This window comes from Saccostrea cucullata, unplaced genomic scaffold (genome assembly GCF_032062105.1).
Source record: "Saccostrea cucullata isolate Sc308-1 unplaced genomic scaffold, CSIRO_AGI_Scuc_v1 ctg27, whole genome shotgun sequence".
NCBI lineage: Eukaryota > Metazoa > Mollusca > Bivalvia > Ostreida > Ostreidae > Saccostrea > Saccostrea cuccullata.
In genome coordinates, this window is record NW_026920935.1 from 1,258,773 (window position 1) to 1,285,000 (window position 26,228).

The 26,228-nt window shown below is 33.6% G+C and overlaps 3 protein-coding genes across 4 annotated transcripts; 1 reads left to right on the top strand and 2 right to left on the bottom strand.

Annotated features, from left to right (window-relative positions):
- Positions 1–601: 601 nt before the first annotated feature.
- Positions 602–7,612, bottom strand: LOC134258751 (selenocysteine lyase-like). Of its 2 annotated transcripts, XM_062741328.1 has the most exons (12): positions 7,534–7,612; positions 7,226–7,335; positions 6,966–7,037; positions 5,679–5,707; positions 4,534–4,705; positions 3,194–3,321; positions 2,895–3,053; positions 2,172–2,284; positions 1,829–1,949; positions 1,642–1,741; positions 1,096–1,165; positions 602–976 (listed from the first exon to the last, which is right to left on the bottom strand). In XM_062741328.1, exons 1-12 carry the CDS (start codon positions 7,539–7,541, stop codon positions 820–822), a joined length of 1,239 nt encoding a protein of 412 aa, XP_062597312.1. In that variant the 5' UTR covers positions 7,542–7,612; the 3' UTR covers positions 602–819. The 2 variants fall into 2 exon arrangements, with proteins under 2 accessions (XP_062597312.1, XP_062597313.1); XM_062741329.1 differs by lacking the exons at positions 5,679–5,707; positions 7,534–7,612.
- A 151-nt stretch (positions 7,613–7,763) lies between these two features.
- LOC134258752 (short-chain dehydrogenase/reductase 3-like) lies at positions 7,764–13,014 on the top strand. Its single transcript, XM_062741330.1, has 6 exons — positions 7,764–7,998; positions 8,121–8,243; positions 8,673–8,813; positions 11,339–11,577; positions 12,137–12,262; positions 12,532–13,014. Exons 1-6 carry the CDS (start codon positions 7,801–7,803, stop codon positions 12,653–12,655), a joined length of 951 nt encoding a protein of 316 aa, XP_062597314.1. The 5' UTR covers positions 7,764–7,800; the 3' UTR covers positions 12,656–13,014.
- A 3,741-nt stretch (positions 13,015–16,755) lies between these two features.
- Positions 16,756–23,919, bottom strand: LOC134258753 (transmembrane protein 272-like). The gene is made up of 5 exons (XM_062741331.1): positions 23,575–23,919; positions 20,521–20,631; positions 19,617–19,676; positions 18,217–18,438; positions 16,756–17,093 (listed from the first exon to the last, which is right to left on the bottom strand). The coding sequence occupies exons 1-5, from the start codon at positions 23,621–23,623 to the stop codon at positions 16,897–16,899; spliced, it is 639 nt and encodes a 212-aa protein (XP_062597315.1). The 5' UTR covers positions 23,624–23,919; the 3' UTR covers positions 16,756–16,896.
- Between the last annotated feature and the right edge of the window lie 2,309 nt (positions 23,920–26,228).

Consider the following 26,228-nt stretch of genomic DNA (forward strand, 5'->3'; position numbering starts at 1 on the left):
ACAATGCTCACCTGAGTAAGGGAGGAGGTTGCTTTGAACAATTTAGAGTCTACACTACCTCCCAGGAAGCTTCCACATAAGTTTTTCTGGCCCAGAGGTTTTGGAGAAGATGATTTTTCCTATATATTTCAAAATTTAACTTGGATTCCCTATTTTACCCCCCCCCCCATGGGCAATGATTTGAACAAATTATAATCAACACTACCCAAGGATGCCTCCACATAAATTTCAACTTATTTGACCCTATGGTCCTTCAGAAAAAAAAAATAATTGCCCCTACACTATTTTTGTCTTATCTCCCCTTGAAAGGGGGTTTAAATTGGTCCTTCTTTAAAATAAGTTGAATTCCCTTTCACACAAGAATGCTTTGTACCAACTTTGGTTAAAATTGGCCAAGTTGCTTCTTGCAAAGAAGATGAAAATGTAAGTTTACAGATGGTTGGATGGACAGGAGATGGGCAATGGGTGATCAGAAAAGCTCTTGAGCTTTCAACTCAGATGTGGCTAAAAATGGTAACCTATTATCATACATACACAGTATCAAATTATTACAGTGCTCTTTAGTTTTCAGTATTTCATGCAAACCATAAGATACTTATTCCTTAAATATTGAGCAATACTTTAAGGCTTTTGGAATTTTATTGATCAAAATGGATTTAAAACCATAACTAAAATAAATCAGTAGTGAAAAAATTGAAACATTGTATAGACAACATGCAATATATGTATTTATTGTCAAAATAAATCCATTTAATACCAGTATTTTACAGACATTAATACTAGAAATATATGACTTCAGTTATAATGATACAGATTATGTTATGTATTCTCATTCTGTATCCCATCAAGAGCTTGTTTGAGATCATTGATTGCACAGTCTATGTCACTCTGAGTTGTCTCCCGTCCCACTGATAATCGAATAGCTCTCCTAGCCACAGACTCATCTATATCTAACGCCAGCAAAATGGGGGAGGGTCTACAAATACACATTGTAATTGAAATCTTTTAAGATCTTGTATCATAACTTAGTCAGGCTTTAAGCAAACTGATATGAGATTGATTTGAACATGTGTTTTCTGTAGACATGTGCCTTACCTGTTTTTGGAATGGCAGGCAGCTCCTATGCTGGCCTGCACCTGCTTACATTGTGATAAAACATGGGTACCTGAGACGAAACAAAATTACCAGTCATAGACTCGTAGAGGATTTTCTATGTATTTTGTTGGACATGAAATTTATTTAAAGTGTGGAACATATAATTATTTTTCTTATATTATCAAACTGTGTTGCATTAAAGTGACACACATTTGTGCCCTTATTACATTGTGTAGTTGTGTTTTTATATCAGAGTGGCTAATATGATGCTGATTTTAGATTTCCAACTGTTACACATACAAATACAGTTGTACATATACTAGCTAAGACTTGATGATTCAAACCCCCACCACCACCACCACCACTATTTCCTCTTCATCACTACATACGGTAAATCTCCAACCCCCCCCCCCCCCCCACTTTACCTACCCCAAACCCCTCACAGAAATCTGTATACAATATATTGTAAACAAAGAACTGATTTTGCTGTATTCCTCTTCCTGTTCACATTTAATTAAATCCTCTGAATGTGTATGCATGACTTACCACTGCAATCAACTCCTAGGAATGACACATTACACGTGTTGGGAATCCGACTACTGTGAGGGAACTTCCCATTGAAGCAGACATCTTTACCAAACTCAGCCTGCAAGAAAAAAACTGCACACTTATATAGTTTTCAACCTAAATGACAGGCAAAATTTTCAAAGATTTCACAGAGTACCTCCTTTACCTTTAACCTTTCCTCTAAGTAATTCCTGATTTTCTCCATATGAACATTATATTTGTCAATGTTTTCTGTCACTAGTTTTGCTGCTGTTCCAAGACCTGCTATCATTGCAGTGTTTTCTGTGCTGTCGAAATAAATGTATAAGACTGTGATATAGCATTAAATTCTCTATTACATCAATAGACAATTACAGATATAAAGTAATGATTTTCTTCATAATTAGTCTTCACAGGTACATTATTCCCATTGTATCAACTCAGCTCTCAAATGGGGCTTCTGATGAGTTTTATGTTTAAAAATTTTACTATAGAGGGAAATCAACCTAATCTGTTCCAGTAGCACTTACCCTGGCCTGTAGTTCCTTTCCTGGCCTCCCCCATAAAACATGGGGTACAGGGGCACCTCCTTGCTGCAGCCCAGATCTTTCACATAAATTGCTCCATTTCTTGGTCCATAAAACTGTCAATGAAAAGCAAAGTATACACAATAAATAATTAAAGTTGAACTTTGGTATTTCAAACTCTGATATCTCGAATACCATGGATACTCGAAGTGATTTGGAAGTCCCAATCATTTATTCTTTAAGTACATGTATATAACCTTCGATATCTTGAATCCACGGTTATTTCAAAGTTTTTTCTCAGTCCCTTCAGGTTCGAGATAACGAAGTTTGACTGTAGTTTATAGATTTATGCACATAAACTAGTATAGTGAAACCTGTCTTATCCGCCATGCACTGGGAGACAAATTTTGTATCGGAATAGAAACGTGGAAAATGGTAAAATGGGAACGAAATTAAACATCAGAATTCACAGTGTGTCAGATTATGCAGGTGTCGGATTAGACAGTTTTCACTGTAGTTGAATCTGGCCTTCTGAACAAAAAAATAACCTGCTTTTACACTTTTTTGAGAATCTTTATGTCCCTTCATGGCTTTTGTAGTAAAAAATAAGTGCAAACAAAAATGTAAATGATACAATGATTAAAACTTATCTTTAACTTTGCATAATTAAGTAAGTGATTTTTTCTGGTCCATATTCTCTTTAGTTCTTTATTTATAAGTTCACACCTTGTGTCCCACCACTGTGAGGTAGTCCACTCCTAAGTCCTCTACATTGACCCGGATTTTACCGATTGCCTGAGCTGTGTCGGAATGGAGGAGAATCTTGGGAATGGATTTCCTGGAGACATTGATCTGCCTCACTCTCTCAAATATCTCCTTTACTGGCTGTCAAAATAAATGAACAAGTCTGAACTTAGGCAGTAAATGTACATGCATATTAAGAGAGACTAAACTGAAATAATGCAATATATGAAGTGGAACTATTTTTGCATGTTAAGGAAGCGAAAGTTGATCTTAATCCCTACCTGTATAATTCCAGTTTCATTATTGGCAAGCATTATGGAAATCATGCAGGTCGAAGGTCGAATGGCAGCAATGACATCATCAACCATCACATGACCAGTTCGTGGTGAGGCAGGTACAAAAGTCACACCTTGAAACATGCAGTACATACATAAATATTTGCATATCCAATGCTCTCTCCCACTATGAACATGTGGTCATCAACTGCATTCACAGGCCTATAGACGCAGCTGCTCCCGCTATGAGTGCAATTGCTCTATCCCTTTCGTGTAGAACTAGCTCTACTAGAGTTGTAAAACGTGTTGAGAAGTATATATATGAAATGTTTCGAAAGAGGAATAAAAATAAGTTTGTAATAATATTCGTTGGAAAAAAAAGAAATTCAGAATATTTAAAATTGCTGATTTATATCCTTAAAATTTCAATTTTGGTCAATGTATTTAATTGTATAATAAAACTTTTAAAAAATTGTAAAAAAAAAACTGCATATTTTTATTTTTTTCGTTTCATGCATATTTGTACAAAGAACGATAACTCTTCACACTTGGGTACTAACATTCAGAAAGAAAAAAATTACTAGTATATATCTATTTCAAGAACGATTTCAGCTATTAAAAATAAATAGAAAAAAAAAAATCATAGAAAAGCATTCTGGAGTAATAATCATTATAAAAGCATTATCATTTTTTCATCATAGTGTTAAATTATTGATTTTTGTCAGAGGGTTTCAGTAACGTTGATCGATGACGTCACAGCTGCATCAAAACAAAAATTAAGAGAATGTGATGACGGCGCTGCTTGTATCCAGATAACTGTGTTTGAGAGGGAAATACTTTATAAATTATTTGTGATTTATTAGATAAAATGAGCATTGATCAGGTGTACTGAATTTAAAGCCGTATGTTTTTCTTTACCGAAGACAAGAAGCCGCGTCCTTATATAAGTCAGGATTTCCTCTGATATTTTTGAAAAAATCAAAGAATGCAAATATAAGTAATAAACAACGATTATTCAGTGAACATGGCATTATGAATAGCAATAGCTCTGCTGGCATATTTTCCATGATGCGCTAGTGCGCATCATGGAATATGCCAGCAGAGCAATTGCTATTCATAACGCCATGTTCACTGAATAACGTTGTTTATTTCTTAAATATCCCAAGTGTTTAAAGCTGCTTATTGAAACATTAATAATGAATGCAGAGCAAATATTTTATTAATTCTAAATGTACATTTTCTAAACCATATTACCATACTGTTAATCTCATTTGTTTTCTGACTGCTTTCTCCAATGGGCCAACTCTATAAATCATTTATTACTCAGTGGCCAAAAGCTATCTTACTTGCGATGCCCTCTTCAGCGAAGTGTTCCAGCACCAGTTTTACAGCATCATGTTCCAGATTTGATGTAATGAAGTGTGGCAAGTGATCTTTGTCTGCGCATAATCCATTATTCCCCCTACCCCCAACAGAGTGAAAATATTTGACTCCTGTGTGCAGAATCATGTTGTTTCCCTGAAAAATTAATACCCTGGTAATAAAAGGTATATATTAGTAAGAACATGAAGTTACATATCATACATGACAACCAATTTACTTTATCATCATACAAATTTTAAATATGTACATTTTCTTTTCAATAAAACAGAAATCCGATTAGTATTTTGGTTGAAGTAGTTAAAATTATATATGAACATATACTGATACATTAACAGATAATACTGGTACTGTGTCCTTTACATAAGGTGTGACTTTACATAAAATGTAATTTGTTATTAATACATGTAGTTATAAAATGTAATGGTATCAAATGTGTATATAACAGAATGTCCACAATTAATGGGTTCAATTATACAGTCCCACAAAACCAGTACTGAAAACAGAAATGGTATTAACCCTTCACGATAATTGCAATACTACTCTTTTAAAGGGCAAAAGATTAATAATGTTTTGTGAAGTTTATGTTGATGAATAATTAAATGACATACAGTGGACCTTCAGATATCCGGACCCCAGACATCCGGATGCTTCAGTATCCAGACGACTTTTCATCGGAACAAAATTTGTAAATATAATTTTTTCTTGTTTAACTGGTGATTCAGGTATCCGGACGCTTCACATATCCAGACAAATTGACTGGGAACCAAAGCGTCCGGATAAATGAGGCTCCACTGTATATTAAACAATTGCTTTTGCATCATATTTCACCAAAATATATCATTTTGCCCTGCAAAAGAGTAATACCACAGGTAGTGCAATAGGATACTCTATTAAATACTACATGTACTAATATGAAGAAAATTAAACACTGATATTAAGAGGAAAATTAGATAGTACATGTATAAGTTTTATACAGCATGCAGATCATGAGATGATTGTAAAGCAGTCACAATTAATGAAAATTAATGAAAAACCAAACCAAAATAAAATACTATATATAAATAATTAAACCACACCAGAAGAAAATACTACATAAAAACAACTATACTTCTGTCCCTCCTGAGGTGAAAATTATATCTGAAATTAATTACATAAAAGATATATTACAGTATAAACAAGTCATAGCATTCTATTATACAAGTATAGGTTACATCATAGAAGCCAAGTAGTATTGATTATATCGTTTTCATGGGGCGTGGAAATCGAGGGCGCGGAGCGCCCTCGATTTCCACGCCCCATGAAAACACTATAACCAATAGTATGAGGCATCTATGATGTAAGCAACTTGTCGCATGTCTGATGACGTAAATTTCATTGAGAGTGTCAAAATAAAAAAAAAATATTCAGTCATAAACTTAAAATTCATTTCAAGCTAGCTCTCCAACATGTCGGACGTTCTTAGTGAATTTGTCTTCGACTTTTTAACTGAGTTTGAAGATTTTGACAATTTATTTTTGAGGTTAGCACTCGACAAATGTGAAATCACAGAAGCAAATATCAAGGAGTTTAACATTATAAAGTTTGGAGATTTTTCCACAACTTTCAAAATTTCAAAATGGATTAATCTTTTGAACGACTGGGAAATTTCAACCGAGTTAAATACATGTGTTTTAATTTAGTTAAAGGCTAAGAAATAGCTTAACATCTTCATTTTTCTGTAGTTATGAACTTGTGAAATAAAATTAGTTTTTTTTTTCTCATGACCTGATTTCTGCCTCCTGCAGTGATATATGAAGGGGCGTGGAAAGTATTATCGCATATGTGATATGGGATATATCACCACACAAAGATCAAAGAAAATCACCGCAGATATGCAACAATAGGAAGTGTGACATCAAATCATTAAAAAATTACAGAAATTTTGTAAAAACGAAAATCCATTTCTTTAATCTAAAAGCTGCAGAAGTGTAGCTCTCTGAAAAAATATGCCACCCGTTGTAACCGTTGTAAAAGCTGTATATTTATTGTGTACAAAAAGTTGCGCTAAGTTCTGGTTTAATTCTTCCAAATTCTTACCTCAATCTCAAAAAAAAAGATTGTTTTCTAAAAAAATTCCTTACTCCTCTATCAAGTAATCAAGTGGAGAAATAAATCAAAAAACAGTGCATTTTCTGTGCACAATAAATACAGTTTTTTTTTTTCAATGGGTGGCACTGTAGCTCGCTCTCTGGTCTGACGTCAATATATTTTTTTTCAGAGAACTACAGATATGCAGTTATAAATCTAATTTATTTTTGTTCATATATATATTTGTCTCAAACTAACTAATATATTGCTTCAATCTTATGAATTTCTTTTAGCTGACATGAAAGTAGAAATGGCATGATTGAAATACCTGAGGATTTAGCTCCCAACATTTCAGCAACATTCTGGCGAGATTCTTCAATTATAGTCTTGGCTTCTATACCTTAAATATTTATTTATATACATTAACAAAAACACTCAATAAAAGCACAAATCATTTCATGTTCGTCATTATTTAAAATTTTTATTTTCACGGTCCCTGATAATTTATACACATTAAGGGAAATGCTCAATAAAATGCACACATCATTTCATTCATAATTTCAAGTCTTGATAATTTAATTCGTTAACCTTGAGTGTGGGAGCTACTAGGATTTCCCCAGGCCTTGGTCAGAGCTGATGCTATAGCATTTACAACTTCAGGTTCAAGAGGAGTCGTGGCATTGTTATCCAGATATAGGCTAAAGGAATAACCAGATAAAACGATACATATGTACGTATGATTAAAATCTGGCATGAATTATGATAATCAAATCCAAATCACTGCAATCCTTTGCTACCACGCGTTCAATGTAAAACTTTCAGATTAAACGTGGTGTAGCTATTCTTTGATACCGATATAATTCATCTACAAGCAATCTTTAAAAATCCATGCTTACCTTGCCATGCCGCTAGACCTACTTTCTCTTTCAACCGTCCATCACAATTTGTTTACATCCAAAACCTACTTGCCACTTATATCATATAAAAAACTATATATTTACTTCCTTATCAATCTTTTTTTTTCCTACATAGATCTTAAATATCAAATGATAAGTTCAATGCAGAATACCGATTTACAAATTCCCAATATCTGTTATAAAGTTGAGATCTTTAATGTTTTAAGTGGCTTCACAAAGTGAAAGTAGAAAGTTCAGAATGGTAGAATGGAAAGTTTTTTCGCTTTCGTAGAATTCGTTAAACTTATCATCAGGGTAATATTTTTGACTATCAGATCGTGTTTTATTGGGTTGTTCTCCACTAGGAAAAAAGACATTAGTGATGACATCGTGTTAATCACAGGGGGCGGGCGAGGGATAGGGAGGGCCCTCGCTCTGGAGTTTGCCAAATATACACCAAAGCATGTAAGTCGAGTTTTAATAGCATGACAGTTATTTTTCATGCGAAAATGATAAACGTTATATGTCCATTATGCAGTATTATGAAAGACTGTTTTATGAGAATAATTAGAACATTCATACTATAGATTATATTATGGGGGAGAACAGAGGAGACCCTGAAGAATACAGCTCTGGTAGTGAGAAACATGGGTGTGAAGTGTTTCTACATGGTGTGTGATGTCAGCCAGTCACAGGACATTTATAAAAATGTAAGATTGAATGCACTGATTTTGGAAGATAGCACAGAAAACTAAGGTACCTCAAGCACATAGCACAACAAAAGTATACTGGCAATGACTCAATTGTTCATCGTTGAAACCTTATTTTATCAGAATGTGAACATGAAGTTTTCCAAAAGATGCTTTTACATTCATTCATTTACATTTTCATTCAATGCAAAATTTCCCAGCCTAGAATATAATGATGTTATCCCTGGTTATTTTGGTAATCCTTAATTCTTCACTTTTTATGAGGAGAGGAACTCGAGATCTCTTTCTACTTTCCAAATGTTCCCTTTAATTCATTTTTTGGGGGGACAACCATGACCTTGTAACATGTATGATTGGAATTATAAGTTTTTTCTGTTACTTTATTGATACCTTTGTCTAATAGTATCGTTTTCATTATTTGTATAACAGTATGCTGACATAAAGAAAATGATCGGACCGGTAACAATTCTAGTGAACAATGCTGGTATAGTGCATGCCAAGCAGATCATAGACAACTCAGATGAGGATGTAAAGGAAACATTTGGTGTCAATACGCTGGCTCACTTTTGGGTAATTTTAATGTCTGAGTAAGACAGAGATTGATGTATGCATGTATTATCATTTTACAAACAGCGTGACAGTTTGCTTGATAGGGCATGCTAAAATTTTGTGTGCTGGTTATCATTTTACTCATCGATTGGATCAGTGAAATCAATACTAATTTGCATATGAAACTCGGAATACAACAATACCCCGATAATACTGGCCAATCACATTGAACGATTGTTTCTCAGTACGGCATTTGTAGTCAGCAGCAACACGTGGTCAGTCATAGCCCGTTTTCTGTCTTAAAAAAAAGCATACATGTATTATATTTGTTGTAATTTGACCGGATGGGATTTTAAATACGTGTAAGAAAATCTAAAGAATGGAATTAGTAAGGCTACAATGTAGTCTGCTTCTGTTGTACTATGTACGTAGCTCTATCAGTATCATCATTATTGGAAAAAAAAATTGCTTTGTCTGTTCACGTGTTGATGTTTATTCAATGCGATTGGTCAGTATTGTCAGTGGTATTGCTGGTTTCTGTGTTTCATATGCAAAGTATTATTGATTCCATTGAAATCAATCGTCCAATCGATAAGTAAAATGATAATCAGCATACAAAATTTTAGCACGCCCTAATCAAGCAAACTGTCATGCTGTTAGTAAAATGATAATAATAATCTTGAATATCTGTTCATTAAATGATTACATTACATTTTTTTTAATCAGTTTGTGAAATATAGAAACTGGAAACACTTTTTAGCTCACCTGAGCCGAAGGCTCAAGTGAGCTTTTCTGATCACATTTTGTCCGTCGTCCGTCCGTCTGTCTGTCCGTCTGTAAACTTTTCGCATTTTCGACTTCTTCTCAAGAACCACTGGGCCAATTTTGACCAAACTTGGTACAAAGCATCCTTGGGTGAAGGGGAATTTAAATTGTTAAAATTAAGGGACATATCCCCTTGCAAGGGGAGATAATCAAGAAAAGGCAAAAATAGGGTTGGGTCATTAAAAAATCTTCTTCTCAAGAACCACTGGGCCAGTAAAGCTGAATCTTATGTGGAAGCATCTTGGGGTAGTGTAGATTCTAAATTGTTCACATCATGACCCCTGGGGGAAGGGCGAGGCCACAATGGGGAATCAAAGTTTTACATAGAAATATATAGGAAAAATCTTTGAAAATCTTCTTCTCAAGAACCACTGGGCCAGAAAAGCTGAAACTTATGTGGAAGCATCCTGGTATAATGTAGATTCTAAATTGTTCAAATCATGACCCCCGGGGGAAGGGCGGGGCCACAATGGGGAATCAAAGTTTTAGATAGAAATATATAGGAAAAATCTTTGAAAATCTTCTTCTCAAGAACCACTAGGCCAGAAAAGCTGAAACTTATGTGGAAGCATCCTGGTATAAGGTGCTGTGTGTAGATTCTAAATTGTTCAAAAAAAATCATGACCCCCAAAATGTGCGGAACAAATTTTTAGTTATAAAGGGAAGTGGCGGGGCCACAAAGGGGAATCAAAGTTTTACAAGAACACAGATAAAAGAAATATGTAGGAAAAATCTTTGAAAATCTTCTTCTCAAGAACCACTGGGCCATGTATTTATTTTTATAAGTTATTCTTTTTTGCAAAGTGTGCTCAGAGAGAGACTCAAGGGGTTTAGCCCAACCCCCATTTTTTCCCAATATTACTTTTTCTTATGTGGTCAACCCCCCCCCACCCCCCCACACACAAGCATCCTGGTATAGTGTAGACTTTTCTAAATTGTTCAAATCATGACCCCCGGGGGAAAGGCGGGGCCACAATGGGGAATCAAAGTTTTAGATAGAAATATATAGGAAAAATCTTTGAAAATCTTCTTCTCAAGAACCACTGGGCCAGAAAAGCTGAAACTTATGTGGAAGCATCCTGGTATAATGTAGATTCTAAATTGTTCAAATCATGACCCCTGGGGGAAGGGCGGGGCCACAATGGGGAATCAAAGTTTTACATAGAAATATATAGAAAAAATCTTTGAAAATCTTCTTCTCAAGAACCACTGGGCCAGAAAAAGTGAAGCTTATGTGGAAGCATTCTGGGGTAGTGTAAATTCTAAATTGTAGGAATCATGACCCCAGGGGAAGGGCGGGGCCATTATAGGGAATCAAAGTTTCACATAGAAATATATAGGAAAAATCTTTGAAAATCTTCTTCTCAGGAACCACTGGGCCAAAAAAGCTGAAACATATGTGCCCATGGAAGGATCATGGGGTAGTGTAGATTTCAAAATGTCTAAATTATGATCAGTGGGGTAGGGTGGGGATGCATTATGTATAACAAGGGGGAAATCTGGTAAAGAACAGAATGGTCAACGCTTCTCAGGTGAGCGATGTGGCCCATGGGCCTCTTGTTCAAATCACTTTTGTTTCTAACAATTATTATGTGCCATATTTTCATAGAGGAGAAGAACTATTGTGCTACAAGATTACATGTACATATAGAATTCTTTTGTACAAATCATAATTTTGAAATAAAACCTCACTTACTTCCTTTAACTTATAAATGTTGTAGACAATAAAAGCAGTGCTTCCAGATATGATAGAATCCAATCGAGGGCACCTGGTCAGTATTAGTTCAGTTCTAGGCCTGCTGGGGATGAGGGGTGTGGGCGATTACTGTAGTTCAAAGTTCGCCAACACCGGGTTCATGGAGGCCTTGCAGTGGGAGATACAGGAGTATGACAATATCTACATTACCTCGGTGCATCCGTACCTTGTGGATAACCAAATGTTTGCTGGATTGAAACTAAGGTGAAATCTAAGACTAATCAATGCTTGGGAGATGCTATTTCATTTCTAAATACCCGGGTAGAGAAAAATCTAAAATTACTCAATATTAACTATTTAGGGTTGTCCCCGTCTGATTAAAATCAAACCTTCACTAGCTCCTTTTTGAAGTGTGACAATCAAAATAAAAAGGAGCTAGTGAAGGTTTGATTTTAATCAGACTGGGTTGTCCCTAAGAATTGAAATAGAAGGGGACATTTAAAAGTAGTAGGGGATCTGGGGTTCCTCTTTTAATGAGGAGTTAGGAGGAATACCAAATAAAGGGCAAATTACATTTATATAGGTGGTAAAATTCCCTAAAGCCCCCAGGTCTTAAGGACAACCCTGCTATTCACCTCCAACTGAATAAAACTTTTAAATTAAGTAACGGACCGGTACAATATGTCGTTCATTCTAAAACATTTATAATGTACACAGCACAACCACAATAACATTAAACAGAAATGTACATTTTCCATTTAGCCTTGAACATTATGATTACACATATCTAAATTATTTGATCAATCCATTATTTTTCCTTCAGATTTCCCTGGCTTGTTCCTCCTCTGAATGAGAGTTATGTAGCTAGTCAAACCGTCTCTGCTGTCTTATACAACCAAAAATGTGTGGTTATGCCAAGAATTATGCTTATTGTTCTTTGGACAAAGAGGTAAGGCAGCACCATGTTCCCGTCCTCTACCTGTGGATGTCATGTTTACATTTGTTGACCTAATTAATTAATTTTTTGTTTGGTCCATTTTGCACCTGTGAAAGTCAAGTTTTTTAATTTGTTGACCTTAGTAACTAACTTTCTATTTGTTTCAGTTCCCCCTATGGATGTTACATTTCATTTGTTGACCTAATTATCTTACTTTCTGTTTGCTCCATGATGTTACATTTCAATGTTGACCTAATTAACATACTTTCTGTTTGTTCCAGTCTCCTACCTATTGATGCCATGTTGCCAATTTTAAAGTTTACTGGAGTTGATAAAGCAATGATTGATTCTCCTACAGCACCAAAGAATGTGGAATTCATGAGAAAGACTGTCTCCAATCAGTAGAGATGGGGGGAGGCATCTTCCTGAGTTAAATGTCTCTTGTCCTTATGTATTGTATGTTAAAGGTATCTTTTGGGTGTTATTGATATCTCCTTCCACTAAAAAGTGTGTTCATGTATAGACACTATGTTCTATGAACTTTTTAAACCTAGATATGGAATGATTTAGACAAAGCAGCTTTAACAAGAAATGTCTGAAATTACAAAATGTAGCAATATTACCCCCTCTTTTACCTCCTTTTCTACTGGAGTTCCCCTTCAAATTATACCTTATTTGCACATGTGATCAACTGCTTCCAGATACAGTACTTATAATATGTTATACATGTATTTGTGTATTTTTTTTCAATAAAAATGGAACTTTACTCCCCTTGTCATTGGTCATTTGCTAAATTATTTTGTTAAAAAACATTCTGATTGTACACACAAGTACTCTGAAGTTGACTAAAAAAAGATTTGAATTTCTGATTGACAATATCATGTTGTTTTTTGGAGACCAAGTCTTCCAACAATCAATTGGAATTCCCATGGGTACCAATGGTGCCCGATTATTAGCAGACCTTTTTTTATATTTATATGAAGCAGAATTTGTCCAAAATCTTATATGTGAAAAAAGGAAAACACTTGCTGTGGCTTTCAACTCGACATTTAGATATATTGATGAATTATTGTCAATTGATTTCCTTTCTTATGTCGATATGATGTATCCCGATGAGCTTGAGATAAAAGATACCACAGAATCTGACACATCTGTTTCATATTTGGATATTTTACTTGAAAAAGACGTTAATGGTAATCAAACAACCAAATTCTATGATAAATGTTATGACTTTAACTTTACAATTGTCAACTTCCCTTACTGATGCAGCAATATACCTTGATCACCTGCATCGGAGTTTATATATCTCTATTAATTCGATACACAAGAGCATGAACAATTTCTAAAACGAGGTATATTATTGACCAACAAGTTGATGAAGAAAGATTATCAGCAGTCTTGTTTAAAGTCATCATTTCATAAGTTCTATGGTCGATACAATGGCCTTGTCAGCAAATACATGTAAAATTTATCACTGTGTCAAATGCTGACTCGTTTTTCACACTAATTGTTAGTCCATTATTCATACACTGAATTGACGACGATATTTCCCTTTTTCCCTATCTTGACAAGGAGTACACGGCGGGTGTGACTGGTCTGCAGGGGATGCTCACTTCTCCATGGCACCTGATCCCACCTCTTATGTTTTGGAGGTCCGTGTTTGCTCTGCTCCTATTTTGTATTGTTTTATGGACTTTTGATCTTGAATACCGTTCGTTATGATCACCATATGTATCATTGTCATCAAACATCGACGCAAACCATGGCCAAAATGTGCAATCCTTTCCAGTTCTTGAAGAGAGCTACATGCAGGCTACAGACCATGCCATGAGACGATATAGTTATCAAAGTATATATTATTATAACGGAATTTGTACCAGTAGTTTAAATATTTATTTTCTTTATTCCTTTGCCATGAAGACACAACAAATCCTACAATCTTTATTCCTTCGCCATGAAGTCACAGCAAATTCTACAGCCATTATTCCTTCGCCATGAACACACAAAAAATTCCTACAGCAAAACAACAAGAGAACAGGATTGCAGTGATTCCCATTATGATATAAAACGCAGCGATGGACCAGAATGTGAAGTAGTAGGCCGTGTGATGACAGTATTCTACGGAGGTGGAGTTACTGCTGATGACGTCATAGGTACCGTACACCAACACGTTCCCGAAAAATAAACAAGAGATGTTTGTAATTTTAACAATTATGCCCCCCTCCCCCATATTGGAATTTTTGTAAGTCCAAAAGGGCATAACTATGTCAAAAATGGCGCGATTGTACCCAAAACAGAACTTGACCAAGATATTTATCTGATAAAATAATCTGTATATCAAATTTCATCTCGGTATGTGCAACCTCTGCAAAGAAAATGAACGGAAACTGCAAATAATTGGAATTTTTCTAAGTCCAAGGGACATAACTTTGTCAAAAATGGTGCAATCGTACCCAATACAGAGCTTGGCCTAGATATACCTCTGATAAATCTGTACGCTAAATTCAGTATGTGCAACGGTTGCAAAGAATATTAACGGAAACTGCAAACAATTGAAATTTTTCTAAGTGCAAGGAACATAACTCTGTCAAAAATGGCGCGATTGTACCCAAAAACAGAACTTGACCTAGATATTCATGTAATATATCTGTATACCAAATTTCATTTCAGTATGTGCAACGGTTGCAAAGGAAATGAACGGAAACTGCAAATAATTGAAATTATTCTAAGTCCTAGGGCCATAACTCTGTCAAAAATGGTGCGATCGTACCCAAAACAGAACTTGGCCTAGATATTCATGAGATATTATACACTTATCTAATGGTTGTGAGTGGGATAGCTCTTTTATCAAACCCGCGACAGGGAACTATTCCCCGAGGGGAATAGTTCCTGTCAAGGGTTTGATAAAAGAGCTATCCCACTCACAACCATTGGATAAATGTTTTATTATACTGATGTATAATACAGTTTTTGAGGTTTTACTTTTTTTTTGAGTAAGATAATACTACAAGAATAATCTGATGACGCCACAATGCTACTGAAGTCATTATGACATCATCAGTCAATAGATTTATCGCTGGAAATCAAAATTGGTGGCAAAAATTGCATGAAAATTTTCCGATTATCAAACCCGTGACAGGGAACTATTCCCCGAGGGCTTGCCCGAGGGGAATAGTTTCTGTCGAGGGTTTGATAAAAGAGCTATCCCACTCACAACCAGTGGATAAGCGTTTTATTATACTGATGTATAATATAATTTCTAAGGTTTGAATTTTGTGGAGTAAGATAAAACTGCAAGAACAATCTGAAATCCTGATGACGTCACAATGCTAGTGAAGTCATTATGACATCATCAGTCAATAGATTTATCGCTAGAAATCAAAATTGGAGGCAAAAATTGCATGAAAATTTTCCGAGGGTGGATAGCAAAAACTATACCCCGGGGTATAGCTTTGCTATGCGTGAACTATAAAAGATAGTTATTTTACCTTCTTAACTTTATATAGGAAACATTTTAACAGAAGTATAATAAAAACTATACCCCGGGGTATAGCTTTGCTATGCGTGGACTATCAAAGATAGCTATTTTACCTTCTTAACTTTATATAGGAAACATTTTAACAGAAGTATAATAATAATTGATATTTTTGGCAATAATAGCTATTATTTTTATTCTTCTACTACGTTCGTGTATATTATTGTAAAATTGTAAATCTTTGTAAATATTGTATGGCTTTTGATATATTATGTATGGGAGAGGACTATCTAAGTTTTAAGAACTTGTGTCCAATTCCTTTGACATGTTGTCAATAAAATATGTTCAAAAAACTTTTCACAAATAAACACACTGAACTGATATAAGAAAAAAAATATTTTATTACTATTTTTAAAAAAATAATGTTATTTAAACTATCCTACAGAATATTCAATAATGCTGATCTTGATAATCGTAATTGTAGAAAATTGAAGAAAGCATTTACATGAATATTATTACAGTAAATTTGGTACAAGAAATGAAATACAGCATACAAAAGTACCATGTTTATTTAAGATGTACATGGAGATTATCCGCCGATAAAAATACTGTATTCAAAGCTTAAGATAGAAACACTAGTTATTGATTATAAATAATTCATATCATTCTTTAATACAGATAGGTAAAATAATATTAATGTTATAAAATAAAAACAAAACTAAGATGTATATCAATGAAATGTGTACACAATTTTGTTCTTACATTTTACCCGAATAAATTCGCACAAAGATCGAGGACTCTAAAGGAAAGCTACATGATGATTTATTAAGCAATGCATGTAATGAAGACCATACAAATGGTTAATAAATTATATTAAAAAAGTAACATTTTAAGTGAGGTATCTGATATCCTAAAGAATTTCCGCTCATCATAGTTAGTATATAGTTATAAGTTCTAAAAAATCATGTTTTTAATTATTACATTCTTATTATAAAAAAAAAATGGAATTTAATAATTCATGTAAATAAATTGTTTTGACAATGATCTTTCATCCTCAAATGTACACTCTAGTCTAAATATGTTCAACAATAAATAGTATAACCAACCATCTTCATGAGAATAAGAGTCTTTTTTCCTAAACATTTTAATAAAAATATTTACAAGTTGGTGCTTATGAATCTGACTTTTTGGCACAAAAGCAACACGCTATGCAACAGCAACACGAGACCAGAATGGCGACTCCAACCATGATATAAGCCACCGTAATTGTCCAAAATGCAAAGTAGTAGGGCGTAGCGTGACAATAATTGGTTAGAGCAGAGTTTGTAGTCTGTACTACATCGTATTTACTGTAAACCCAAACGTTTCCTGTAAAAAAAAAATTAAATCTGACCAGTCAGTGCAATGGAAAGAAGACAAAAATTTATGTAATAAAAACAAATTGTAGACTTCTGTAAGTTTCAAGGAAGAAATTAAAAGTAGGGCAAGAAAAATGCCTACCCGTTGGCAAATAAAAAAGTGAAAAATGGAAAGTTAATTATAGCAATACATTTTTTAAAAATATTTTAGTACACAATAAAAAATTACATAATGTATAATCACCAAAGGATATGGACGAACAAGGCGAGCAAAATGCAAAATTGTATATAAATGTATGTCATATTCAATTTTTGAATTCGTATATAGGGTAACGTCCTTATCATGTTAAAAGGTATGATGAAATAAAATTTTCTTCGTAAAAATTTCTTCTCTTTTTTTTTAAACCTCTGTGATAAAATACATTAACAGGTTAATCACTACCCATACCATTTTTTATAAATATTGACATTTAATCATGTTTGTCAAATGACCTTTGACTTAGGAATGTCAGTATATTTTTAAAGGTTTTATTGGTCTTTTTTCTCCATGTTTGTAGAAGAATGTACATTTTAGTCATACTTTGAGTAATCTTTTAAAAATTGGAACAAATGAACTGGTCAAGTTGCTCCTTTTTGGTCAACCATCCCAATTTTTCAGACGAGCGAGCTACAGATCTGCAGCTACGATTCATATGGAAGTTTTTGTTTTACGATGAAGAATTGATCTCTTTGCCTTCTTTGGAGTATGTATTAATATTATTCCAAAAGGAAATGATTTCAGTTTTTGTGAGATTGGTGCAATTTGTGGAGCTTTTACAGAAAGTAAACGAAAAATTAAATAAAGTTTTGTCATAATTGCAATTAATATTTTACTTCCTTAATTGTCAAAATAGGCATTTTGTTCACCTTGTTTGCCCATCTCCTTTGCAACAATCTCACATTTGTAAAATTGATTCCTCTATACATGAAATAGCACGCACATACCACAGAAGGCAAATACGATTATTGTTTTATACTATGACTACATTTTTCTATACAAAAGAGTCTTCGCTACATTTGTTCATAAATTGATCTTTATGAATTTGAAGCTGTAGGAATTCAGAACTTGTTCGTTCTGTCTCAAGATTGCTTACCAGCAATAAACCAGGCAAACATAAAGCATCCGCAAAGAGAGTTAATACAGGACCCTAATTTGGCCCCCGCTCCTTGCTCTTCTTGTTCATCATCCGGGCTCCTCTTGCAACAAATAGACTGAATCATTCCAAATAGATTTTGGCAGAGACCAACTGCGCCGGCAACAACCAGATAAATGGGAATGTACTTCTGTATAGGGCAATCATCCAGGTACAAAGCACCTGTCAATAAAAAAAGAAGTCATTTTTTTTTAAATTACTATTATCATTTGAAAAACAAGATGTGTTTGTGAAACACTATGTCCCCGATGGTAACACAATTCTGGAGTTGGATGTAGACTGAAGTGGTATACAATTGTAAGATGTTTTAAGGGTAGAAGAATTTTTGTTTTAAAATAATATTGTGTTAATATGGGTAATTACATGTACACTGTGAAACACAGTACAATAGTTATGGCCAATGTCAAAGTTTTTCAAATGTATGTCAAAGGACACAATTGAGATCACATGATCAAAAATTTCTGTACCAATGGAAAGGTCTTTTCATAATAAACATTCATATCAAATATTAAAATTTTACGCTTTAAAGCGCACTAGTTATGGGCAAGGTTAAGTTGACATCAAATATGCAGGCAGACAGACAGGGCAAAAACAAAATACCCCCGGGATCTTTCGATCCAGGGGCATAATAAAAAAACACAAAAAAAAACACAGTGTAATTTTAACTGCAGTGGGCGTTCATTGCTAATTTTCGCACTGATCAGTTGAAATTCTTTTACTTAGACCGGAGTGGATACTGGAATAGGAATGTTAAGGCACACAGAGCTAGCCTGTAATTGTTATGAAAAACTTTTAATGCACGTATTTTGGGGAAAAGATTTAGATGTATTCTTAGATATCTTCATGTATGTAGTATTTTGATTTTTGCACTGAACGACTTCATGATTTTAATCTTCTAAAGATCAGAAAGACATTGGTCAAATTAATTTCAAACACCAACGTAAAACAACAATTTCAGTTTGTTAAAATTATTACAGAGATTAAGTAAAGCATAATACATGTATCTTTTTTAAGCCTTTTAGAATCGGTTTAATTAAACTACATAGAGGAACAACAGCCGGAACCCAACCGAACACCCAGCAATTGTAGGTCACGACCTAGAATTCCTCAGGTGCCCTGTGTCTGCACACATCAACTGTAAAGTTATTGACTTTATTAAGTGGTGTAGATTGATTTTTCTTTCTATAAACACCAAACCATCACAGTTCTGTGTCTAATTTAACGCCGGAAACCAAGTAACCGATTGACCACATAACAGTCCATACTTACATGGAATTAAGTAATGACAGGGAACGGTCAGTACAATGTAAGTGTATACATAAGAACTTAAATATACTTACCGATGACGATACTTGCTATGGGGATAGCCATCGTAACCCCCAGGCACACCGTACAGCCCACTGAAACATGTAACCACAACATTAGACTATGTACGCAATTTTACTCAATTTTAACGATGGTATTTTACTATGCAAAAAATCTTTTATAAAACTTACTCTCAAAATGTGTCTCAGATGTGTCATATTTAATACGATAGTAAAAGTAAGTAAAATCATTAAAGTGTGATTAACATTTATCAAGTAGTTTTTAAATTTTGGATACAGAAAGTATCAGGGAATGTGTAAAATTTACACATGAAAAAAAATTACAAAAATAAATACCGGTAAATTTTTTTAAAAAATGAAAAGTTTATCCATTAAAAAAAAAGGAATGACACGTTTCATTTGAAAAATATTTCGTATCAAATGAAACTAAATTTTTTCACCCTTTTATTTTAAAAAGGTATCCCTTGACTTGTTTTCTACAAATACATTTATCATAATATCCTAAAATGTCTGAAATATAATCGATGTACTTTTTGTTCTTTCGATTTCTTTGTAGAACTTTGTATATCTAGTTCATATGACACTTCTCTATTAGTATTTCACCTGCATGACAACTCTATTGTTATTATCAATTTCAGTTAAGTGTGCAGTTTTGCATTACGTCACAACCTATGATGACAGCTGCTCGTGCAATAGACTATTTCTGTGTCAATTTGATAATATGAGTCGACCAATCACACAGCGGGGGCGTGAATTGTTTACGCTTGATGCATCAGTCGAAAAAGATCGTGACATAATGCAAAACAACACACTAAACTGAAATTACTAATATTTATTAGCTCACGTGACACCTCTATTTTTAGTTCAAATGACATCTGTCTATTTTTAGCTCATCCGACACCTCTATTTTTTAGCTCACCTGACGCACATAATATCCCTGCTGCAGCCTTGGCAAAGCCCACATTGCCATCTGAGGTTTCCTTAGCATGTTTGATTTTCCCAAAAATAGAGTCATATGAAGGGGGCTCTTCTGCAGATAAAAAAAAACAATATGCATGTTAATTCAATCCATCAATGAAAAGGTAATTTTGTCTTAAACAAGGACTTTATAACACGTAATTCTAATTATATACTTTTATCGTAGTTTTAAAATATATTTGATAATATGAGGATATACGACTGACGTTAAAATGAGATTTTCTAAATCTAGATCTACCACTAAGATTTTCTAATATGATTTTTTTCTTTCATTTTTATATTAGCTATTTTATCATGGATTAAATGAGAGCACACTGTATTAATTAAAGCGAGTTATCAAAATACCCAATCTTTTGTGATAGTTTTAGGTACATGTACTTCATTTTTTTTCCTCGAACGCCACACTTTATAACATACAAATCAAACACTTAACGTTTATGTCCATACTATAAATGGTCTCTGTGTCAATATTTTTAAAGAGCAAGTCATATTTTTGTGCTCTCTATAGAACTTTAAATTTTTTAATAATCCATAGAGCCAACACATAAATACTAAAACACGGGCCGAAGGACATTGACGGTTTCTGAAAAGATTCTATACTGGGAAAATGACCCTTAATTGAAAGTGTAATAGTTAATGTCAGGTAGCTCACCATTGACATATTTTTTGCAAAGCAGTAACAAAAATTTCTGTGTCTCAATTTCAGTCAAACTTTAAATGACATCGCCATTTCATAAAAGATCTAAAGACTGATCCTAAATCTAGAATAGTTCTTTAACGAGGCCCGATCTAGTTGAAAATTACGAAAACGGAATGATAAAAAAATTTAATTCTTGGAAATATACTTGTACGTTTTATGCTTAGAAAAATTAGAATGAAATTTTGTTACCTTGCCTTTATTGTAGTGAAATGGGGGCACTGTCAAAATATGGACCATTTCTCGTGTTTTTATACACAGTTACATACTAAAATTCTTCAATAAACGAAGAAATTTACAAATAAAAAAATACATGATGAAATTCTTTGTTTTTCACATATATCATGCAATTTTCATTCTTCTTATAAAAATGAAAAGAAAATTGGAGGTAGCCTTTATTGCAGTGAAAAGGGGGCATGTCAAAACACAAAATTTGGATTTATTCTATCCAACTACGTATTTTATAGGTCGCAATGGGTTTACATAACGCCAACAAACGATTGCAATACTGTATTAGTTTCTAAAAAATAAATAATTCTTAGATTATGAAATAATTTTCTCGCCATGCTTTATTTTTCTCTTAACACGCGACGTTGTTTTACGTGGAAAAAAAGGGTGGAGGGGGGGGGGGGTAAGGCGACAAAATTGCTATTTTTACTAATATCATGTAATATATAGAAAAATAAAATATTTCGGGGGTTCAATATAAATGATATATAGACTTATTTTATTTTTTTAAAACTGAAGATAATCCATGCAAATTTAAGTCTGCAATAAAAAGAGTGTGTATAAACACTTCAACATGTTCAAAGAGAAAGACTAAAATCGTTTACTTTTAGTTGCAGTGTTTGCTTTTTTTAAACTCACAAATTGAAATAAAACAGGATAAAATTAATGAATATGTACCAAACAATTAATCCCTCAAAATTGAGTAGGTTCCAAAGTTGTTTATTAATTTAAATATTTCAAAAAAAAAAAAAAATAGACATGCCAGCTTTCAATGCATAGTCTATAGAGCTACCAGCTAGGTAAGCAAGATCAGCAAAACATTTTAGCGCAATTTGACGTCATTTTAACTGTGACGTTATTGTGTTCAATTGTGACGTGCCTGAGTCGACGCTGCGTTAAAACGTATGCGCAAATCAAGTAGATCGGGCCTCGTTAAATGTAAAAGTTACAACTAATAGAAAAAGTTCACTAACTTTAAATTAAACTCGTAAGGTGGGAGTTACTACGGTGTGCTCAAAGTTGATTTTTATCTCAGACGGTCTCACAGTATTCACATTTTAAGGCTATATATAATTTCTTTGCACATTCCTATAAACTACTTGCAAATGACTGCATGCGTCTAAATTGTCTTTACTTCCATTTTCTATACATAAGACATTTATTACTTTTGCAAAAGGCATTATCGTTTTATGCGAGTAACCACATACTTTATATTTATTATCTTTTTCTGCCCTTGTTATTTCTCATACATACTTGATCATATTTTGATTGACTCGTTACAAACCAATTGTAAGGTCTTTGTGTACTACTTTAGTAAAAGTTACGATGATCAGTACACAGGTCTCACGGCGGGTGTGACTGATCAACAGGGGAAGCTCACTCCCCCCAGACACCTGATCCCACCCCTGACGTTTCCAGAGATTCATCTTTATTCCCTGTTCCCGTATTTGTATTTTGAAGGTTTTTTTTTAGATCAATCAACCATTCGTTATCTTCACCTTTTTATCTGGTATTCGTTAATGATGCGCGAACATCATCAATCAAATAACAGTTAAAAAAAAATAAAATAGCTTTCAAAATAGAATGTGACAATGGAAGGCAAGATTCACGTGATAAGAGTCAAATGAATGTATACAGATTTCCTTTGCATGTACACGTGTGACATGACTCCGTGAATAAGTGCAAAAACAATCATTAACTTTCTTTTTTTTCTTGCATTGATCTGTCAGAAATAAAGAAATTCAGTACAAGTAGATAATCTCTAAGTCAAGCTCTGTGTTTGCCAGCTGCAGAACTAAAAACAAACTTACCTGTTGAATTTTTTTCCTTTTCTAAATAAAATTAAATACTCTAGTACAAGTAGAATATATAGAATGTTAAAAGTAGAAGCCGGACTTTCTCTCTCTCTCTCTCTCTCTCAAACCATTACACATATTATTCCATTACAAAAAATGTAAGTACATTTGTAATCTTAATGTAGATACGATTAGGAACCTTCTAATTACTTTTTTTTCAAAAGGGACCCATAAATTAAGAAAAAAAGTAAGATTTTTAAGAGAAAAAACTTACCCCCTGTATACGTAGGTGCACTTTCGAGCTTGGCATCTTTCTCGGACATGTTTCAGATTTTATTCTCAAGACGAAATCCACAAACAGAAATACAGATATCAACTAATTATTGTCAGTTGATTTTGAACTTTTTATATCACACGGTATCCAGGTTTTGTGCCAAATGACTGTGATTTCAAAATTCCGAGAACACCTTTATTATTATTGGGTCGTCGCGGGTGAACGATTAATACTAGAATGGCCAATACATCGTGTGTGCGCACCTTTTTTTTTCGCTCTCGATCTTAAACTCCCGTTCAGATGCTCTGGAATTTAAACCATACAATATCGACCAAATTAGTAATTACACCTACCCAGTGTGCTCTATTTATTGAACGGGGTTTTTATAGTCTAATTTTAGCATATCACTACATCTCCATAGAATAAAGTTTAATCCATCAAATCTAAATATATGGTGCAAACAGTTACATCCCTTCACATCCCTACATATATTCGTCTTGTGGACAATGACCTAGATAGAAATCAGGTCAAGAAAGGAAATTATTCTTACTTGACAAATGGTGTATGTGTTTAAAAGTTACGTACGTCACTTCTGTTTAAGAACTTTAAAAGCAAAATTTTGTTAAACTTTTATACAAATATAGCAAAATCTTTGTCTGCTAACTTTGAAAAGCTGGTCTAATTGAATGAAATAAGATGATCAATTTCTAGTAAGTTCCAGCTTATACAAAATAGGACAAAAACGCATTCTTATTGAATTAGACTTCTATATATTTTCACTCTTCTCACAGGTACTTGTGGACAGGACACCCCCCACCCCCCATATACACCCCTGATCAAAATATTTTTTTTCTCTTTTTTCTCATGAATTATGTTTCTATTAAAATATTTACAAAGTATTCCATATGAAAAATCCAAAAATAACATAGATTTAACGGTTTAATAAAAAAGTCATACCCCTGGTTTTATAAAATGGAGCTCTATTTTATAATACCAGGGGTATGACTTTTTTAGTACCAATCTTCAAATGAATTATAGATACGTATAATTCAATAAGACCTATCTTTAGTTGAATTGAAGAAAGGTGTAATTCCATTAAAGATAGGTATAATTCATTTGTACATAGGTATAATTATTTAGAGAAACGTAAAGTTATTAACACCTATCTTCATTTCAAGTGTACCTATCTTTAATTCAGTTGTACCTATCTTCAAATGAACATAGGTGCAAATATTTGAAGATAGGGACAAATATTTGAATATATGTTAATTTGGCGTTCCATAGATTTCAACAATTCGAATAGATGATATCACCTTATTATTTTGAATAGGTGATATCACTTATTTGAATATGTGATATCACTCATTCAAATTATTCATGAAATAACAACGACGGCTTCCAAGGCTATAGGATTTTAAATCTCATTTACTTTCACTTTCGTTTTATAACTCATCGTTCTCTGAGACAATGGACGACAGTTTGCATTTAGTTTTAAGCACCCCAGTAGAACAATTTTTTACACTTATCTATCATGTAAACTATAAGAAAAATGAAAAATCGTGAAAATGCATGATAAATGTTCTATAGAGATATTCCCACCTTCCCCTTTAACATTATAAAGAGTGAAAGGTATGTCTCTGTTGTACCTCAGCCGGATTAAATTTATAAAATTTATTTCACTTTACTTGGATCCATGCATAACATAAGGTATTTAAAAAGTCTTGGACTAAGTACAGGTGAAAACTATTAGTCCGAGTTTTCTTTGTTTCCATGGGAAGTCTGGATAGTCTAGGGAGTACTAGTATTCATTATCAATTGAAGAAATACAAATAGGTGATATCACCTATTCATTTCCAATAGGTGATATTAATTATTCGAAAAGGAGATATCACTTATTCGAATAGGTGATATCACTTTTGGCAGTAAATACCAAAACGGAGCCTCAAACAATATACCATTGTCATCTGCTTACGGAGTTTAACTTTCTTAGTTATTTCTATGCGCTAAAGCATCTCAACGTATGAACAATTTCTAAAACTATATAAGTAATTGACAAACAAAAAGTTAATGAAACAAACAGCAGTTTCGTTCAAAGTAAATAATTTGTAAGTTCCATGAATTGATCGATAAAATGTCCTTGTCAGCAAATACAATCGATCATAAAGTAAAATGTTGACCTGTGTTTTTCAAATTAATTGCAATAGTTATGCCATTTTTTACGAATTGAATTGTTTACGGATTTTCCCGTTATTTCCCGATCATGAAAAGGAGCACAAGCGGGTATGACCGGTTGGCAGGAGATGCTCACTCCTCCATGGCATCTGATCCCACCTCTGATATTTTAGAGGTGATTGTTTGCTCTGCTCCTGATTTTATTGCTTAATGGAATTTTAAGCTTGAAAACTGCTCGTTATCTCCATATATTTCATAATCTTCAATGATCACACAAGCTAAGAATACATGGGGATCAAAAACGACTTTTTCTTGCAAAATCCTGGTTCCCTGAATTTCTTATTACATTTTAGCAGTAACCCAGACTAAAAACTTTTAAAGAGAATTGTTGGAAATTTGTATTAAGAAAATAATAAAATGATTTACATTTCATTTCCCATTTAAGCTTTGATAGTTAAAAAATCACATTTTTATTTGATTTT

Bases quoted from the DNA above. Each gene is read 5' to 3' on its own strand.
- LOC134258753 (XM_062741331.1), bottom strand. From the start codon at position 23,623: ATGTCCGAGAAAGATGCCAAGCTCGAAAGTGCACCTACGTATACAGGG. The intron at 20,632-23,574 runs GTAAGTTTTTTC...TTTTATCTGCAG, and splicing joins TGCACCTACGTATACAGGGG to AAGAGCCCCCTTCATATGAC. The intron at 17,094-18,216 runs GTAAGCAATCTT...TTTTTTTTACAG, and splicing joins GTTTGCCTGGTTTATTGCTG to GAAACGTTTGGGTTTACAGT.
- LOC134258752 (XM_062741330.1), top strand. From the start codon at position 7,801: ATGGAAAGTTTTTTCGCTTTCGTAGAATTCGTTAAACTTATCATCAGG. The intron at 8,244-8,672 runs GTAAGATTGAAT...TTTGTATAACAG, and splicing joins CACAGGACATTTATAAAAAT to TATGCTGACATAAAGAAAAT. The intron at 12,263-12,531 runs GTAAGGCAGCAC...TGTTTGTTCCAG, and splicing joins ATTGTTCTTTGGACAAAGAG to TCTCCTACCTATTGATGCCA.
- LOC134258751 (XM_062741328.1), bottom strand. The intron at 4,706-5,678 runs GTATAGTTGTTT...TTAATTTTTCAG, and splicing joins TCACCTCAGGAGGGACAGAA to GGAAACAACATGATTCTGCA. The intron at 1,742-1,828 runs GTAAAGGAGGTA...TTTTTCTTGCAG, and splicing joins ACTTAGAGGAAAGGTTAAAG to GCTGAGTTTGGTAAAGATGT.